Genomic DNA, 17,572 nt, shown 5'->3' with positions numbered 1-17,572 from the left:
AGAGCCACAAGCAGTTAACCCCAGACAGGTCTGGGTGCAAGAACCATAGGGAAAATTACAAAACAAATTAATACAACACACAGAGAAAACCCAGCACTCACTTGCAAGCTCTCAGCTAAGATTTAAAAGCAAAACTGGAAAGGTTAGTCACCGCATCTGGCCAAATGGGACAAGCTCAGGTACCACGTCAAGGTCCCCTCCAATACCTGAGACCCTAAAACAGCCACACAATGCAAGCTTTCAAATCCAAACAAACTGAAAACAAAAAAAGGGTGCACAGGAATATGTAATCACCCTAGACATATACAAAACACGGAAGGGAACTGCACTCTCATACCGGACCGGGTACACATCCTATAACCCTGCAACATGCTCAGCCCTGGGTGCCACTGGCACTCACAGGAAGCTGTGCTGTCCCCAGAGCCACAAGCAGTTAACCCCTATGGTTCTTGCACCCAGACCTGTCTGGGGTTAACTGCTTGTGGCTCTGGGGACAGCACAGCTTCCTGTGAGTGCCAGTGGCACCCAGGGCTGAGCATGTTGCAGGGTTATAGGATGTGTACCCGGTCCGGTATGAGAGTGCAGTTCCCTTCCGTGTTTTGTATATGTCTAGGGTGATTACATATTCCTGTGCACCCTTTTTTTGTTTTCAGTTTGTTTGGATTTGAAAGCTTGCATTGTGTGGCTGTTTTAGGGTCTCAGGTATTGGAGAGGACCTTGACGTGGTACCTGAGCTTGTCCCATTTGGCCAGATGCGGTGACTAACCTTTCCAGTTTTGCTTTTAAATCTTAGCTGAGAGCTTGCAAGTGAGTGCTGGGTTTTCTCTGTGTGTTTATATATATATATATATATATATATATATATATATACACACACATACATATATACATACACATATATACATACACACACACATATACACTCACATATTTTCGTACTCCCCTACTATGGATGTTTTTTATTCCCAATCAGGCCTTTGTCACATCTATCATTTTTCACTACAGCTCTTTAGCACCTAGGCACTGAATTTTCAAGTTAGAAACACGTTTTCCTAAATGATGAATAAGGAACTATATTAGTACCTATTCATTAAAGATCAGCAACCTACAAATATTATTAAACTACAGAGAATATTAAAGGGACAGTAAACATTAAAAACTTTCATTATTAAGATAGAGCATGTGATTTTAAACAACTTCCCAACACCTTCTATTATCAAATTTGCTTAGGTCTCTTGATAGCCTTTGTTAATAGTAAAGCTAGGTTGGCTAATATGATCTGTCTCTAGTAGTGTAGTGTATCAATGTTGGAAACACTGCTGCCTTGTGCTTACCTAGCATTACTCTTTAATAAGGGATACCAAGAGGGCTAAGCAAAACTGATAACAGTAAATTGGAAACATATTTAAAACGTCATGCTCTATCATTCTGTCATTGACTTGAGCACTAAGAATTGATTATTAATACATTTTTTGGTAAATTTTTAATATTTAGAATGATTTGTAACATTGTTTATCAGACATGACTAAAAGCTGTTTAAACTCTGTATAAATTCCCCTCTAATTGTACACATGGTATTTTTTATTAAACCTGCATAGTTTTTCTTGCTACTTTTGAATGAGGATCCGCTATACAAAACAGCCCTAAGAGTGTCAGCAGCCTGGGTACAGTAAGCTGGAGGATGCAAACTAGGGTGCTACAATTATGGGAGTGCCCTGTATCTGTATTTTGATGAATACCTGATGGAACTACTGATATGCACATGAGGCACCCTCTTGTTTGTCAATATTTGAAGAGCTGTTATTTGTTGTACTTTTGTCTACATGCAATAAATATTTTTTTTCACTAATAAATAATGCAGTGGCTTTTGACTTTTAAGGGTAGTGTTGTGGCCATGTAGCATACTGTACATAATTTGTCACCATATGTAAAATATCTGTATAGTTCAAATACTAACCTTTCAATCTCATACTGGATTTCATCTTCAAATTCTTCAAACTTTCGTTCCTCTTCTTTGTCATCTTTTAATGAGAAAAAAAAATGTTAAAATGGATTGTTGAATCACAGCCATATATTCTTTGTAATTCGTATGATATAAAAACCATAGTGCCTTCATTTAGAAAAGTGGAGAAAATACTTAATAAAAACAAGTGAAATTTATAAGCTACATCAACAACAACAAAAAAAAAAGTGATGCAGAAAATTTAATTTTGAAAAATTGCTTATTTTTGGGAGATGTGTGATTAATTACAACTGTCTTTCAAATGACACGGTGAGTCCACAGGATCATCAATTACTGCTGGGAATATTACTCCTGGCCAGCAGGAGGCGGCAAAGAGCACCACAGCAAAGCTGTTAAGTATCACTTCCCTCCCCACCAACCCCAGTCAGTCATTCTCTTTGCCTCTTGTGCAAGGAGGAGGTGAAGTAATTAGGTGTCCTGATGAAATTCTGCAATCAAGATTTTTTTATTTTGAAGTCAGGGCAGGATTGCTCTGATCTTCCATCACAATTTGGATATAGCTGTACTCCATGTTAGTCTCTTCAGCAGGGCTGTGGTAGCTTTAAAGCAGTTAGGAACTTGTGTGGTGGGCCTCACTGTGTTTTCTTAAGATTGCTGCCCTATCTGTATGCCAGAGTAGGCTTACTTAGTTTATCTCTTTTGCCCTAGGTCTCTGTGAGGAGTGGCTTCCTCTCATACCAGGAGTACTGTCTTTTCTGCCGGACAGCAAATTACACAGGTAAGGGCCAAATTTTTTCCTTGGAGTATCAGGGGACATTGGCACTTTAAGCAGCTCATAGTTCATGCTGCAATATAAAAGGGACGTATAGTTAAATCCTAGTTGGGATCTATATGGGCAGATAGCAGGCACTGGTGAAGTGGGAGATAGCGTATGCTTGGGCAATACAGGGTTAAATACCCGGCACATTGGTGGTTCAGTTTATTTTCTCCTGGCTCCGGTGTAACTAACCGGTTCAAAACTGAGGTCGCAAGAGTAAAAGATTGCGCTTTGAATTTTTGCCGTCTTTTAAGAAATATTTCAAAGATGGCCGCCGGAAATGCTTCTGTGAAGTGAGGAGCTATACAGGGTTAATACCCGTCTCATTGCTGGCTCAGTTTATTTTCTCCTGGCTCAGGTGTAACTAACCGGTTCAGGACTGAGGTCGCCAGAGTAAAAGATTGCGCCTTTGAATTTTTTTACCGTCTTTTAAGAAAAATTTCAAAGATGGCCGCCGGGACAGCTTCTGTCTTCACTAACGGCTAGATTTGGAGTTTGGCGGTAGCCGTGAAAACCAGCGTTAGAGGCTCCTAACGCTGGTTTTAGGCTACCGCCGGTATTTGGAGTCATTCAAAAAAAGGGTCTAACGCTCACTTTTCAGCCGCAACTTTTCCATACCGCAGATCCCCTTACGTCAATTGCGTATCCTATCTTTTCAATGGGATCTTTCTAACTCCGGTATTTAGAGTCGTGTCTGAAGTGAGCGTTAGAAATCTAACGACAAAACTCCAGCCGCAGAAAAAAGTCAGTAGTTAAGAGCTTTCTGGGCTAACGCCGGTTTATAAAGCTCTTAACTACTGTGCTCTAAAGTACACTAACACCCATAAACTACCTATGTACCCCTAAACCGAGGCCCCCCCACATCGCCGACACTCTATTAAATTTTTTTAACCCCTAATCTGCCGACCGCCACCTACGTTATACTTATGTACCCCTAATCTGCTACCCCTAACACCGCCGACCCCTATATTATATTTATTAACCCCTAACCTGCCCCCCACAACGTCGCAGCCAGCTACCTACAATAATTAACCCCTAATCTGCCGACCGCAAAGAGCCGCCACCTACATTAAAGCTATGTCCCCCTAATCTGCTGCCCCTAACACCGCCGACCCCTATATTATATTTATTAACCCCTAATCTGCCCCCCACAACGTCGCCTCCACCTGCCTACACTTATTAACCCCTAATCTGCCGACCGCAAAGCGCCGCTATTATAATATAGTTATTAACCCCTAATCCGCCTCACTAACCCTATAATAAATAGTATTAACCCCTAATCTGCCCTCCCTAACATCGCCGACACCTAACTTCAATTATTAACCCCTAATCTGCCGACTGGAGCTCACCGCTATTCTAATAAATGTATTAACCCCTAAAGCTAAGTCTAACCCTAACACTAACACCCCCCTAAGTTAAATATAATTTTAATCTAACGAAATTAATTAACTCTTATTAAATAAATTATTCCTATTTAAAGCTAAATACTTACCTGTAAAATAAATCCTAATATAGCTACAATATAAATTAGAATTATATTATAGCTATTTTAGGATTAATATTTATTTTACAGGTAACTTTGTATTTATTTTAACCAGGCACAATAGCTATTAAATAGTTAAGAACTATTTAATAGCTAAAATAGTTAAAATAATTACAAATTTACCTGTAAAATAAATCCTAACCTAAGTTACAATTAAACCTAACACTACACTATCAATAAATAAATTAAATAAAAACATAATTTATGCTTACCTGATAAATTCCTTTCTTCTGTAGTGTGATCAGTCCACGGGTCATCATTACTTCTGGGATATTACTCCTCCCCAACAGGAAGTGCAAGAGGATTCACCCAGCAGAGCTGCATATAGCTCCTCCCCTCTACGTCACTCCCAGTCATTCGACCAAGGACCAACGAGAAAGGAAAAGCCAAGGGTGAAGTGGTGACTGGAGTATAAATTAAAAAATATTTACCTGCCTTAAAAACAGGGCGGGCCGTGGACTGATCACACTACAGAAGAAAGGAATTTATCAGGTAAGCATAAATTATGTTTTCTTCTGTTAAGTGTGATCAGTCCACGGGTCATCATTACTTCTGGGATACCAATACCAAAGCAAAAGTACACGGATGACGGGAGGGATAGGCAGGCTCTTTATACAGAAGGAACCACTGCCTGAAGAACCTTTCTCCCAAAAATAGCCTCCGATGAAGCAAAAGTGTCAAATTTGTAAAATTTGGAAAAAGTATGAAGCGAAGACCAAGTTGCAGCCTTGCAAATCTGCTCAACAGAGGCCTCATTCTTGAAGGCCCAAGTGGAAGCCACAGCTCTAGTAGAATGAGCTGTAATTCTTTCCGGAGGCTGCTGTCCAGCAGTCTCATAAGCTAAACGAATTATGCTACGAAGCCAAAAAGAAAGAGAGGTAGCAGAAGCCTTTTGACCTCTCCTCTGCCCAGAGTAAACGACAAACAGAGAAGACGTTTGTCGAAATTCCTTAGTTGCCTGTAAGTAAAATTTTAGAGCACGGACTACATCCAGGTTGTGCAGTAGACGTTCCTTCTTCGAAGAAGGATTTGGGCACAAAGAAGGAACAACAATCTCTTGATTGATATTCCTGTTAGTAACTACCTTAGGTAAGAACCCAGGTTTAGTACGCAGAACTACCTTATCCGAATGAAAAATCAAATAAGGAGAATCACAATGTAAGGCTGATAACTCAGAGACTCTTCGAGCCGAGGAAATAGCCATTAAAAATAGAACTTTCCAAGATAACAACTTTATATCAATGGAATGAAGGGGTTCAAACGGAACGCCCTGTAAAACATTAAGAACCAGGTTTAAACTCCATGGTGGAGCAACAGTTTTAAACACAGGCTTAATCCTGGCCAAAGCCTGACAAAAAGCCTGGACGTCAGGAACTTCTGACAGACGTTTGTGTAACAGAATGGACAGAGCTGAGATCTGTCCCTTTAATGAACTAGCAGATAAACCCTTTTCTAAACCTTCTTGTAAAAAAGACAATATCCTAGGAATCCTAACCTTACTCCAAGAGTAACCTTTGGATTCACACCAATATAGGTATTTACGCCATATCTTATGGTAAATCTTTCTGGTAACAGGTTTCCTAGCCTGTATTAAGGTATCAATAACTGACTCAGAAAACCCACGTCTTGATAAAATCAAGCGTTCAATTTCCAAGTAGTCAGCTTCAGAGAAGTTAGATTTTGATGTTTGAAGGGACCCTGTATCAGAAGGTCCTGTTTCAGAGGTAGAGACCAAGGTGGACAGGATGACATGTCCACCAGGTCTGCATACCAAGTCCTGCGTGGCCACGCAGGTGCTATTAGAATCACTGATGCTCTCTCTTGTTTGATTCTGGCAATCAATCGAGGAAGCATCGGGAAGGGTGGAAACACGTAAGCCATCCTGAAGTCCCAAGGTGCTGTCAGGGCATCTATCAGGACTGCTCCTGGATCCCTGGATCTGGACCCGTAACGAGGAAGCTTGGCGTTCTGTCGAGACGCCATGAGATCTATCTCTGGTTTGCCCCAACGTCTAAGTATTTGGGCAAAGACCTCCGGATGGAGTTCCCACTCCCCCGGATGAAAAGTCTGACGACTTAAGAAATCCGCCTCCCAGTTCTCCACTCCCGGGATGTGGATTGCTGACAGGTGGCAAGAGTGAGACTCTGCCCAGCGAATTATCCTTGATACTTCCATCATAGCTAGGGAGCTTCTTGTCCCTCCCTGATGGTTGATGTAAGCTACAGTCGTGATGTTGTCCGACTGAAACCTGATGAACCCCCGAGTTGTCAACTGGGGCCAAGCCAGGAGGGCATTGAGAACTGCTCTCAATTCCAGAATGTTTATTGGCAGGAGACTCTCCTCCTGACTCCATTGTCCCTGAGTCTTCAGAGAATTCCAGACGGCACCCCAACCTAGAAGGCTGGCGTCTGTTGTTACAATTGTCCAGTCTGGTCTGCTGAATGGCATCCCCCTGGACAGATGTGGCCGAGAAAGCCACCATAGAAGAGAATTTCTGGTCTCTTGATCCAGATTCAGAGAAGGGGATAAGTCTGAGTAATCCCCATTCCACTGACTTAGCATGCACAGTTGCAGTGGTCTGAGGTGTAAGCGTGCAAAGGGTACTATGTCCATTGCCGCTACCATTAAGCCGATTACCTCCATGCATTGAGCCACTGACGGGTGTTGAATGGAATGAAGGGTGCGGCAAGCACTTTGAAGTCTTGTTAGCCTGTCCTCTGTCAGGTAAATCTTCATTTCTACAGAATCTATAAGAGTCCCCAGGAAGGGAACTCTTGTGAGTGGAACGAGTGAACTTTTCTTTTCGTTCACCTTCCATCCATGTGACCTTAGAAATGCCAGCACTAACTCTGTATGAGACTTGGCAGTTTGAAAGCTTGAAGCTTGTATCAGAATGTCGTCTAGGTATGGAGCTACCGAGATTCCCCGCGGTCTTAGTACCGCCAGAAGAGCACCCAGAACCTTTGTGAAGATTCTTGGAGCTGTAGCCAATCCGAATGGAAGAGCCACAAACTGGTAATGCCTGTCTAGGAAGGCAAACCTTAGGTACCGATAATGATCTTTGTGAATCGGTATGTGAAGGTAAGCATCTTTTAAATCTACAGTGGTCATGCACTGACCCTCTTGGATCATAGGTAAAATTGTCCGAATAGTCTCCATCTTGAACGATGGAACTCTTAGGAATTTGTTTAGGATCTTTAAGTCCAGGATTGGTCCGAAAGTTCCCTCTTTTTTGGGAACCACAAACAGATTTGAGTAAAACCCCTGTTCCGATCGTGGAACTGGATGGATTACTCCCATTAACAAGAGCTCTTGTACGCAGCGTAGAAACGCCTCTTTCTTTGTCTGGATTGTTGACAAACTTGACAGATGAAATCTCTCTCTTGGAGGAGAGTATTTGAAGTCCAGAAGGTATCCCTGAGATATTATCTCTAGCGCCCAGGGATCCTGAACATCTCTTGCCCAAGCCTGGGCGAAGAGAGAAGGTCTGCCCCCCACTAGATCCGATCCCGGATCGGGGGCCCTCAATTCATGCTGTTTTAGGGGCAGCAGCAGGTTTCCTAGTCTGCTTGCCCTTGTTCCAGGACTGGTTAGGTTTCCAGCCTTGTCTGTAGCGAGCAACAGCTCCTTCCTGTTTTGGTGCAGAGGAAGTTGATGCTGCTCCAGCTTTGAAATTACGAAAGGAACGAAAATTAGACTGTCTAGACTTGGCTTTGGCTTTGTCCTGAGGCAGGGCATGGCCTTTACCTCCTGTAATGTCAGCGATAATCTCTTTCAACCCGGGCCCGAATAAGGTCTGCCCTTTGAAAGGTATATTAAGCAATTTAGACTTAGAAGTAACATCAGCTGACCAGGATTTTAGCCACAGCGCCCTGCGTGCCTGAATGGCGAATCCTGAATTCTTCGCCGTAAGTTTAGTAAGATGTACTACGGCTTCCGAAATGAATGAATTAGCTAGTTTAAGGACTCTAAGCCTGTCCGTAATGTCGTCCAGAGTAGCTGAACCAATGTTCTCTTCCAGAGACTCAATCCAGAATGCCGCTGCAGCCGTGATCGGCGCAATGCATGCAAGGGGTTGCAATATAAAACCTTGTTGAACAAACATTTTCTTAAGGTAACCCTCTAACTTTTTATCCATTGGATCTGAAAAAGCACAGCTATCCTCCACCGGGATAGTGGTACGCTTAGCTAAGGTAGAAACTGCTCCCTCCACCTTAGGGACCGTTTGCCATAAGTCCCTTGTGGTGGCGTCTATTGGAAACATTTTTCTAAATATCGGAGGGGGTGAGAACGGCACACCGGGTCTATCCCACTCCTTAGTAACAATTTCAGTAAGTCTCTTAGGTATAGGAAAAACCTCAGTACTCGTCGGTACCGCAAAATATTTATCCAACCTACACATTTTCTCTGGTATTGCAACTGTGTTACAATCATTCAGAGCCGCTAACACCTCCCCTAGTAATACACGGAGGTTTTCCAGTTTAAATTTAAAATTTGAAATATCTGAATCCAGTCTGTTTGGATCAGAACCGTCACCCACAGAATGAAGTTCTCCGTCCTCATGTTCTGCCACCTGTGACGCAGTGTCTGACATGGCCCTAATATTATCAGCGCACTCTGTTCTCACCCCAGAGTGATCACGCTTACCTCTTAGTTCTGGTAATTTAGCCAAAACCTCAGTCATAACAGTAGCCATATTCTGTAATGTGATTTGTAATGGCCGCCCAGATGTACTCGGCGCTACAATATCACGCACCTCCCTCTGAGCGGGAGATGTAGGTACTGACACGTGAGGCGAGTTAGTCGGCATAACTCTCCCCTCGTTGTTTGGTGAAATTTGTTCAATTTGTACAGATTGACTTTTATTTAAAGTAGCATCAATACAGTTAGTACATAAATTTCTATTGGGCTCCACTTTGGCATTGCAACAAATGACACAGGTATCATCCTCTGAATCAGACATGTTTAACACACTAGCAAATAAACTTGCAACTTGGAAATACAATTCAATTAGAATAATATTAAAACGTACTGTGCCTTTAAGAAGCACAGAAGATCTATGACAGTTGAAAATTAATAAATTGAAAACAGTTATAGCCTCAATCCTTGTAAACAACACAACTTTAGCAAAGGTTTAATCCCATTAGCAAAGATAACAAATTCTGAAAGCAGGAAACAAATTACAGAATAAACGTTTTTTATCTCAGTCAAACTATAATTCTCACAGCTCTGCTGAGAGAAATTACCTCCCTCAAAATAAGTTTTGAAGACCCCTGAGCTCTGTAGAGATGAACCGGACCATGCAGGGAATACAATGAGTTGCTGACTGAAATATTTGATGCGTAGTAAAAGCGCCAAAAAAACGGCCCCTCCCCCTCACACACAGCAGTGAGGGAGAACAGAAACTGTCAGAAAACAAATTAAGCAACTGCCAAGTGGAAAAATAGTGCCCAAACATTTATTCACTCAGTACCTCAGTAAATGAAAACGATTTTACATTCCAGCAAAAACGTTAAACATAATCTCTAGTTATTAAACAGCTTTATGTATTTCTTACAGTGTAATTCTAGTGAAGTACCATTCCCCAGAATACTGAAGTGTAAAGTATACATACATGACATTATATCGGTATGGCAGGATTTTCTCATCAATTCCATTGTCAGAAAATAAAAACTGCTACATACCTCTATGCAGATTCATCTGCCCGCTGTCCCCTGATCTGAAGTTTACCTCTCCTCAGATGGCCGAGAAACAGCAATATGATCTTAACTACTCCGGCTAAAATCATAACAAAAACTCTGGTAGATTCTTCTTCAAACTCTGCCAGAGAGATAATAACACACTCCGGTGCTATTTTAAAATAACAAACTCTTGATTGAAGATATAAAACTAAGTATAATCACCATAGTCCTCTCACACATCCTATCTAGTCGTTGGGTGCAAGAGAATGACTGGGAGTGACGTAGAGGGGAGGAGCTATATGCAGCTCTGCTGGGTGAATCCTCTTGCACTTCCTGTTGGGGAGGAGTAATATCCCAGAAGTAATGATGACCCGTGGACTGATCACACTTAACAGAAGAAATACCTATAATTATCTACAATTAAACCTAACACTACACTATCAATAAATAAATTAAATACAATACCTACAAATAAATACAATGAAATAAACTAACTAAAGTACAAAAAATAAAAAAGAACTAAGTTACAAAAAATAAAAAAATATTTACAAACATTAGAAATATATTACAACAATTTTAAACTAATTACACCTACTCTAAGCCCCCTAATAAAATAACAAAGCCCCCCAAAATAAAAAAATGCCCTACCCTATTCTAAATTACTAAAGTTCAAAGCTCTTTTACCTTACCAGCCCTGAACAGGGCCCTTTGCGGGGCATGCCCCAAGAAGTTCAGCTCTTTTGCCTGTAAAAAAAAAACATACAATACCCCACCCCCCCAACATTACAACCCACCACCCACATACCCCTAATCTAACCCAAACCCCACTTAAATAAACCTAACACTAAGCCCCTGAAGATCTCCCTACCTTGAGTCGTCTTCACCCAGCCGAGCCAAATTCTTCATCCAAGCGGAGCAAGAAGAGGTCCTCCATCCGGTAGAAGTCTTCATCCAAGCGGCATCTTCTATCGTCATCCATCCGGAGCGGAGCGGCAGCATCCTGAAGACCTCCGACGCGGAACATCCATCCTGGCCGACGACTGAACGACGAATGACGGTTCCTTTAAATGACGTCATCCAAGATGGCGTCCCTCGAATTCCGATTGGCTGATAGGATTCTATCAGCCAATCGGAATTAAGGTAGGAATATTCTGATTGGCTGATGGAATCAGCCAATCAGAATCAAGTTCAATCCGATTGGCTGATCCAATCAGCCAATCGGATTGAACTTGATTCTGATTGGCTGACTCCATCAGCCAATCAGAATATTCCTACCTTAATTCCGATTGGCTGATAGAATCCTATCAGCCAATCTGAATTCGAGGGACGCCATCTTGGATGACGTCATTTAAAGGAACCGTCATTCGTCGTTCAGTCGTCGGCGCTGCCGCTCCGCTCCGGATGGATGACGATAGAAGATGCCGCTTGGATGAAGACTTCAATCGGATGGAAGACCTCTTCTGCCCCGCTTGGATGAAGACTTCTACCGGATGGAGGACCTCTTCTTGCTCCGCTTGGATGAAGAATTTGGCTCGGCTGGGTGAGGACGACTCAAGGTAGGGAGATCTTCAGGGGCTTAGTGTTAGGTTTATTTAAGGGGGGTTTGTGTTAGATTAGGGGTATGTGGGTGGTGGGTTGTAATGTTGGGGGGGGGGTATTGTATGTTTTTTTTTACAGGCAAAAGAGCTGAACTTCTTGGGGCATGCCCCGCAAAGGGCCCTGTTCAGGGCTGGTAAGGTAAAAGAGCTTTGAACTTTAGTAATTTAGAATAGGGTAGGGCATTTTTTTTATTTTGGGGGGCTTTGTTATTTTATTAGGGGGCTTAGAGTAGGTGTAATTAGTTTAAAATTGTTGTAATATATTTCTAATGTTTGTAAATATTTTTTTATTTTTTGTAACTTAGTTCTTTTTTATTTTTTGTACTTTAGTTAGTTTATTTCATTGTATTTATTTGTAGGAATTGTATTTAATTTATTTATTGATAGTGTAGTGTTAGGTTTAATTGTAGATAATTATAGGTATTTTATTTAATTTATTTATTGATAGTGTAGTGTTAGGTTTAATTGTAACTTAGGTTAGGATTTATTTTACAGGTAAATTTGTAATTATTTTAACTATTTTAGCTATTAAATAGTTCTTAACTATTTAATAGCTATTGTACCTGGTTAAAATAAATACAAAGTTACCTGTAAAATAAATATTAATCCTAAAATAGCTATAATATCATAATTTATATTGTAGCTATATTAGGATTTATTTTACAGGTAAGTATTTAGCTTTAAATAGGAATAATTTATTTAATAAGAGTTAATTAATTTCGTTAGATTAAAATTATATTTAACTTAGGGGGGTGTTAGTGTTAGACTTAGCTTTAGGGGTTAATACATTTATTAGAATAGCGGTGAGCTCCAGTCGGCAGATTAGGGGTTAATAATTGAAGTTAGGTGTCGGTGATGTTAGGGAGGGCAGATTAGGGGTTAATACTATTTATTATAGGGTTAGTGAGGCGGATTAGGGGTTAATAACTTTATAATAATAGCGGTGCGGTCCACTCGGCAGATTAGGGGTTAATAAGTGTAGGCAGGTGGAGGCGACGTTGTGGGGGGCAGATTAGGGGTTAATAAATATAGGGGTCGGCGGTGTTAGGGGCAGCAGATTAGGGGTACATAGGTATAATGTAAGTAGCGGCGGTTTACGGAGCGGCAGATTAGGGGTTAGCGATAGCGGGGGCGGCAGAATAGGGGTTAATAAGTGTAAGGTTAGGAGTGTTTAGACTCGGGGTACATGTTAGAGTGTTAGGTGCAGACGTAGGAAGTGTTTCCCCATAGGAAACAATGGGGCTGCGTTAGTAGCTGAACGCGGCTTTTTTGCAGGTGTTAGGTTTTTTTTCAGCTCAAACAGCCCCATTGTTTCCTAAGGGGGAATCGTGCACGAGCACGTTTTTGAGGCTGGCCGCGTCCGTAAGCTGGTATCGAGAGTTGAAGTTGCGTTAAATATGCTCTACGCGGGGGAACTTCCGGGCGGCGGCCATGACAGGTCGCATTTCAGTTAGCTGCCACAGACCTACAGATTAATCTTGCAAATATCTGTTTCCACATCTGACATCAAGCTGAAACACATACAAATTTTGATGCAGATAACAAAGCTCAACTAATTGCAGCAAAAATTTACTAATTTACTTGCAATTACTATATAACCGGAGACTACACGAGGTTGCGGCCTCTTATCTAACCCCCCGGCAGAGGGTCCTTGGATCTCTGTCGTTACTAAGGGCTGTGAGAGAGAACCCTTTCTTTGCTTTTATTCTATATACACCCGCCATCAATATCTATCTGAAGTGCTGAAGAGATGGCAGATTTACCCTTACAGGCGATCAGTGATATGCTAGACACATACCAAACCGCTTTCACAAAGCCATGTATGCAGCTTTTCACCCCAATCCACTGGGCAAGAAACCTATATATGCACCCAACGGGTATGGGGGTGGCGGTGCTTTGGGGCCCCGGCATCAGCGGCCTACCTCCCTGGCTGTCAATAGAGACTCGGACACTAACTACCTGCTCAGAGGCGGGAGTGAGAAGCTTCCTGTGTTGGAATTGGGGGATAGCAGCGTTAACTACCATACTTGTAGAGGGAAAGTCTACAGCAGTGAGCCTAGATGATAAAAGTGAATCTTTTGGCGCAATACCCGCAATACTAATTGCTTCAGGACATCGCAGGGTTAGCGCCCCATCACAGCCCCTGCCGAGACCTACCGGAACCCAGGAACCGCTGGACTTAGCAGAAAGGAAGCAACCACACCAAGTGAGCTCCATACAGCTATCGTCAGGGAGGTACCTGAATTTCACCGCCATGGCACGCACTGACAAACGGCATCTACCCTTATCGCTACAGCCCTTCAGAATTCCTGGGAGTCTTAACAGAGGTGAGCTGGACATTATAACTACCGCATCCCTCTTACTATACCTCCTCTGGGTCACCACACTGAACTTTCTCACCTGCGCGGGATGCCGATGCCGATCCCTGCCCGATAGATCTGGAGTGGGGTAGCTATGCGATGATAACATGAGGACTGTGATACAATTACCGGACCCTAATGTTTTTCACCATCTATACCTTACACTGCTAGCATATGATCTCTTTTCATAAAAAACAGAGCTTCCCCCCCACTTTACTTGCCGTGTTTTGAAGGTTACTATCAGAGACAAATTACAACTGTTTATTATTGCACATCGATTGTATCCCAGATCTCAGTGCGTCTGTTAGTCTTGCAGGAACTATTACGCATTATTTGAGATGCCCGCTTTCACTATAAACTAATCTTTCAAGGGGTACCCGACACCCTGCTGCGCAGCCTGCGGCCGAGGCAGGGCGGCATACTGTGTGTTGGGGCTTCAATATGTACTCACATTGCTTGTCTGGAATATGCGATACCACTATTTCCTACACTGCTTTACCTAATAAGATAAAAGTTTATTGCTATCATTTTTACCAACTTTGTGCTATAATATATAATCTCTAGCTGACCTGGTTAATGCATGACATGTTTGTTAATTTTGTATTAAGCTCTGGAGGACCAGGGATAACATACTAGAGGGCTCAGAATAAGCCTCCAATAGCAATATAGTAATCATATAAGATTCTAAGTGATATAGCTTGGAAAACTTTATATATAACAGTAACTACTCTTAAGAAGGGAGCAGGCCTGGCCATACTTCTAATAGATCATAGGCTCATACCTACAATTCAGATTCATATTACCTACAGCCTATATTATTACCTGGCCCAACTCCTATACTTCAGTACCTTCCCCAAATAGTAAGAGATGAGGAGCTCCTGTCCTATTCACAACGTTTTACCACACTCTTGTTAGAAGACCGCATAGCTGTTTAGTTTTTTATGCATATTAAGTTTGTAATGAGCAGTAGATGTTAAATATCTGCCTGGTAATGTGGAAACTGGCTTCCCCCTCCTAATACTGGCTGGACATGTACAGCAGATATCTGAAATACCTTGTACATAAAGATCACTGGCGGGTGCCCTAATTAACTATATGTATTCCATATTATACACACCTAACACACACAAAGCTTCTCACAATGTTAACTCTACCTTGTGTATACCAAATATCCTAAATCTATGTGTGACTTTGTCAAACTTATAACGCTACACTACCCCGTATTCCTATATGAGTCACTATTAAATTTATATAAAAGAGGTTCTCACTTAGAGATCCAAGAGTGGTCTCTTCACTAGACATAGCCCCCTATCTATGCTCCTGTATATATGGATGAGGTCCAAGAGTGGCCTCCTTTGTCAACTAGGAGGCACACAGACTATTAGGCATAACTCTTGAACAGTTTGCTTTTGCATTTTCCTTTTAGAAATGTATAATGGTGTCGCGCAGAATTGTACAATATGTTCCCTACAGTTTCCTATCACTGTGTTTGTTTTTCACATTTCATGTATGCCTTACTCAGAACCTCAATAAAAAGATTAAAAAAAAAAAAAAAAAATAAATAAATAAAAATATGCTCTACGCTCCTTTTTTGGAGCCTAACGCAGCCATTCTGTGGACTCTCAATACCAGAGTTATTTTAAAGGTGCGGCCAGAAAAAAGCCAGCGTTAGATACGCGGGTCGTTACCGACAAAACTCTAAATCTAGCCGTAAGAGAGGCAGTATTTTTCCTGATGTGGCGGCAGTTGGAGCACAAGCTTTCTAGTGCATCTTAAGACTCTGGAGTGGCGACTAATCTAGTTACCAGTTCCGGAATCAGATATTTTCAATTTCGCTGTATCTTGGTTATAGAGGTTTTGGTTATGATCCTTTACTTCCCTGTTAGACAGAATTCTGGTAATCTGGGGCAGTTAGGCAGTTAGCTGAAGTGTAGTGGAACTTCAGATCTGACAGCGACATTGGTATATGTTATATATGTATTATTGTTGAAAATATTATGCCTTAAAGAGACAGAGTAGAATTCAAGATAAAAGATTTTTTTTTTTTTGGTACTGAAAGAACTAATTTACATTTTTGATTATGAGCCACCATTCTGTAAGGCTGACGCTGTTCAGGTTTCTCCTGTATCAGAGATGCTGCAGCTTCTCCTCAAGCATCCCAATCTTTGTCATCTTCACATGCAGTGCCATGTGGTTCCTCTCATACTCCTAGAGGAGTTTATTGCTGCCCAGGTATTCTCTGCGATATCTGCAGCATTTGCTGCCATTCCTATGCTTCAGGGAAGACGCAAGAGGAAGTTAAAGATTCAGGGAGCAAGGTTTCTGATCCAGTTTTGACTAACCAAGTTGCTCTCTCTCAGAAGTCTGAGGAGGAGACACGTCGTTAGTCTCTGAGGGTAAAATCTCAGATTCTGGAAGTATAATTCCTTCTCCTGATGCTGAAGTGGTATCCTTCACATTTAAGCTGGAACACCTCCGTATGGAGTCAAAGGAGGTTTTGGCTACTCTGGATGACTCAGATAGGACGGGCGTAATTAACCCTAAAAGATCTAGCAAGCTAAAGAAGTAGGTAATTCCTGTACCCGACCGTGCCACAGATTTTATTGCACAGGAGTAGTCTGGAATTTCTCTCTCTCCATCCCCAATTTTCAGGAAGATGTTTTCCGGTGGCTGACTCTATTAAGGAGTCGTGGCATTCACAAGGTGGAAGATCTCCTCTTTGGTTAAGAGAAACATAGAGGATAGCAGTTCGCTTAAGGGAAAAGCTTACTAGGATCTCCAATGGCATTCTGCAGTATTGTCATTGTGACCAGTGCGGCAGCCTACTGATTTGATACATTGTCTGTCTCTATTTAGGACGGGCTAAAGGCTCTTAAATTAACCAACTCCATTCTCTCTGACGCTTCCTTCAAGCCATTATATTGGGAGCAAAATATCTGGTTTTGCTGTTCTAGCTTGCAGAGCCTTTGATAAAATCCTGGTCTGCAATGGTTTTGTTTGCATCCGTTACAAGGGTAAGACATTGTTGGACCTGGCTTGGCAGAAATAATTTCAGATTTCTAGTGCGGTAAAGGTTTTTCCAGCCGCAAGGTGAGACAGAAAGGACGCCAGTGCAACTTTCGTTCCTTTCGTTACTTCAGAGGTAAGCCTTCCCCTCCCTCTTCCAAGCGGGAACAGTCCAAAACTTTTTGGAATCCATATCAGTCTTGGAATAGGGGAAGCAATCATAGAATCCAATAGCTGATTCCAAGTCAGCATAAAGGATTGCCTCCGATCTGGTATTGGTTCCAGTGGGGGGCAGATTTTCTCTATTTATGGATACAGATCCCTGGGCGATGGACTCGTATCCCTGGGTAATAGTTGGAATTTAAGACTTTTTTCCAGGGGCAGTTTCCTCTTCTTCAGATTATCTGTTAAATAGATAAAAAGAGAAGCGTTCGTAAAAATGTGTACAGGATCTTTCTGACTTAGGATAGTTCCTCTTCTGATTCCGGAACAGTGTCTAGGATTTGAATCAAATCTATTTGGGGTTCCAAGAATGAGGGAACCTTCAGACCTATTCTAGTTTCTCAGAGTACCGTCCTTCAAGATGGAAACTATACGTTCCATT

General features: G+C 41.8%; 1 protein-coding gene across 1 annotated transcript in view; it reads right to left on the bottom strand.

Annotated features, from left to right (window-relative positions):
• Positions 1–17,572, bottom strand: part of ZRSR2 (zinc finger CCCH-type, RNA binding motif and serine/arginine rich 2) — a 284,610-nt gene that overhangs the window by 198,139 nt on the left and 68,899 nt on the right. Inside the window, exon 3 of the mRNA XM_053706080.1 lies at positions 1,958–2,021. Within this exon, the coding sequence (XP_053562055.1) occupies positions 1,958–2,021 (64 nt within the window). The remainder of the gene's footprint in view (positions 1–1,957; positions 2,022–17,572) is intronic.

This window comes from Bombina bombina, chromosome 3 (genome assembly GCF_027579735.1).
Source record: "Bombina bombina isolate aBomBom1 chromosome 3, aBomBom1.pri, whole genome shotgun sequence".
Lineage (NCBI taxonomy): Eukaryota > Metazoa > Chordata > Amphibia > Anura > Bombinatoridae > Bombina > Bombina bombina.
The sequence above is the reverse complement of the archived record's forward strand: the minus strand, read 5'-3'. Positions and strand labels throughout refer to the sequence as shown.